This window comes from Aptenodytes forsteri, unplaced genomic scaffold, assembly GCF_000699145.1.
Source record: "Aptenodytes forsteri isolate BGI_AS27 unplaced genomic scaffold, ASM69914v1 Scaffold14, whole genome shotgun sequence".
Taxonomy (NCBI): domain Eukaryota; kingdom Metazoa; phylum Chordata; class Aves; order Sphenisciformes; family Spheniscidae; genus Aptenodytes; species Aptenodytes forsteri.
Window position 1 is genome coordinate 1,204,381 of NW_008794457.1, and position 1,876 is coordinate 1,206,256.

General features: G+C 66.7%; 1 protein-coding gene across 1 annotated transcript in view; it reads left to right on the forward strand.

Moving 5' to 3' along the window:
- Positions 1-541: 541 nt before the first annotated feature.
- Positions 542-1,876, forward strand: part of FAM65A (family with sequence similarity 65 member A) — an 18,888-nt gene continuing 17,553 nt past the window's right edge. The window contains 1 exon segment of the mRNA XM_019475011.1: positions 542-620. Within this exon segment, the coding sequence (XP_019330556.1) occupies positions 602-620 (19 nt within the window). The 5' untranslated portion in view covers positions 542-601.

The window sequence follows — 1,876 nt, forward strand, 5'->3', positions numbered from 1 at the left end:
GGGCAGTGTTTGCTCCCTGGCTCGTGGCCTGCCCTGGGTGTCTGAGGGAAGGGGGTCTCCGAGGGGAGCAGTCTCGCGGGGGGCTGGCTAGCATGAGGCCGGCGTGGCACGCGTGGCTGGCAGGGGGACGCTGCGGTGCCCGGCACAGGCTGCAGCCCTGCTTTTCTCCCTGCTTTAAAGCAACCCGGAGAGGGGCTGGGGGGAGTTTGCGCCGCGGTGACCTGCAGTGTGGTCCCCTCCCCTGCACCCGTGCCTCAGTTTCCCCAGGGGGGCAGTGGGGAGGGAGGGATGGGGACCGAGCCATGCCGTGCTCCTGGAGCAGCCGGTGCTGGTGGGGCCCCTTCCCTCCAAGGGGGACGGGCATCCTCCCGTGTCCTCCCGTCCTCCCGTCCCCAGCCCTTGAGTCACGGCCGGGGCTGCGGCGCTGGGCAGTGATGTCAGCCCTCGGGCAGGGGAAGCGTGGGAGGAGACTGCTGGCTGGGGGGAGCCCTCCCGGCCCCTGCCCCCGCGGGCGGATGGACACGGACAGGCAGCATGAGAGAGCAACAGCCGCCCGGGACACTGAGCCCAGCTCGAGGGGGATGTGCTGCCGCAGCCCGCCATGAACGGCAAACCAAAAGGTACCGAGCGCTGGCGGCACCGGGGCCCCCCCCGGCAAACCCCAATAATTTGGGGACCCCCAGCTGTTTGAGGGTCCTGGGGTGACGTGGCCGGGCTCGCGGGGGGTTTTTTTTGGGTGAGCAATTTCCCCAGGGAGGAGAGCTCCTCTTCTCCAGGGACGGGTATCCACAGCCTGCAAGGGACACAGTTGTCACCGTGGCATGCAGTGACGGCGTGTCTGTGGCAGGATAGGACCTGCCGGCTGCCCAGCCTTGCCGTTGCCCACGCTGAGACCCAGGCTCTGCATCTCAAGGCAGGATGGGGGCCACAGCTGCCCGCCGCTCCCGGGCGATACGCCCCCACTGCCATGGCAGCACCGTGGCAGCACAGCTTTCCTCAGCAAATTGGTTTTCTCCCCCCTTGTGCCCCCCACATCTTGTCTGCGGCCATGCTAATGAGGACAAACAGAGCCCGGCTCCACGTCGAGCATCCCTGGCACCGTGGCCCCAGGGACCTGGGCAGAACGAGGAGTCCTGGGGCTGCTCTCACACACAGGGACCATGTTGCCCGGGTAGGATTTTAGGGGGAAGCTACTGGTACCCAACAGAGCATCCTGGAGATGAGCAGGTGGGGGTGAAGGTGGCATGTGGGACCTTGGCGGGGTTATGCCAACCCCAGCAGGATCATGCCAGAGCCCTGCCTTCTGCTCAGCGCCTCTGAGAGGGGTCACAGCCCACTCGGGAGCAGGATCTGGTGCCCCTGGCCAGGCTGCAGTCCCATCTAGTGGGGCATGGAGGTGATCCCCTAGGCCTCCAAAGCCATGGGAACCCTCCTGGCTGGGTGCTCTGTCTGTGCCTTTGGTGGTGGGGGATCCACTTCACTGGGACTATGGTGGTCCTGGGCTGGTTCTCAGGAGCCGCCCTAGAAAACAAGTTGGGCCTGAGCTCAGTCAGGCACTGGGAAACCCCCCCTGGCTCCAGCGGTAGCCACCTCCCTGGGTCCCAGTTTGGGGCTTGCATCCCCCTCTGGCTGCGAAGTGGGAGCCCGTGGGATGGGTGGCGGGGTGGGAGGCTGCGAGACTCCCCCGGGGAGCTGGCCGTGAGTGTCTGCCTGCGCCGTGCCCTGCCCTTCCTCGGGGATACTCCGTGGGGTAAATAAGCACTTCCTCCAATTCTTCCCATTCGCAGCTCCTTCCCTTTCCTGCCGCCCTCCCACTTGGCCCAAGGAGCCAGCCGGCCTCCCGCGGCCGTGAACGCGGATTCTGCCGCCCTGCCCC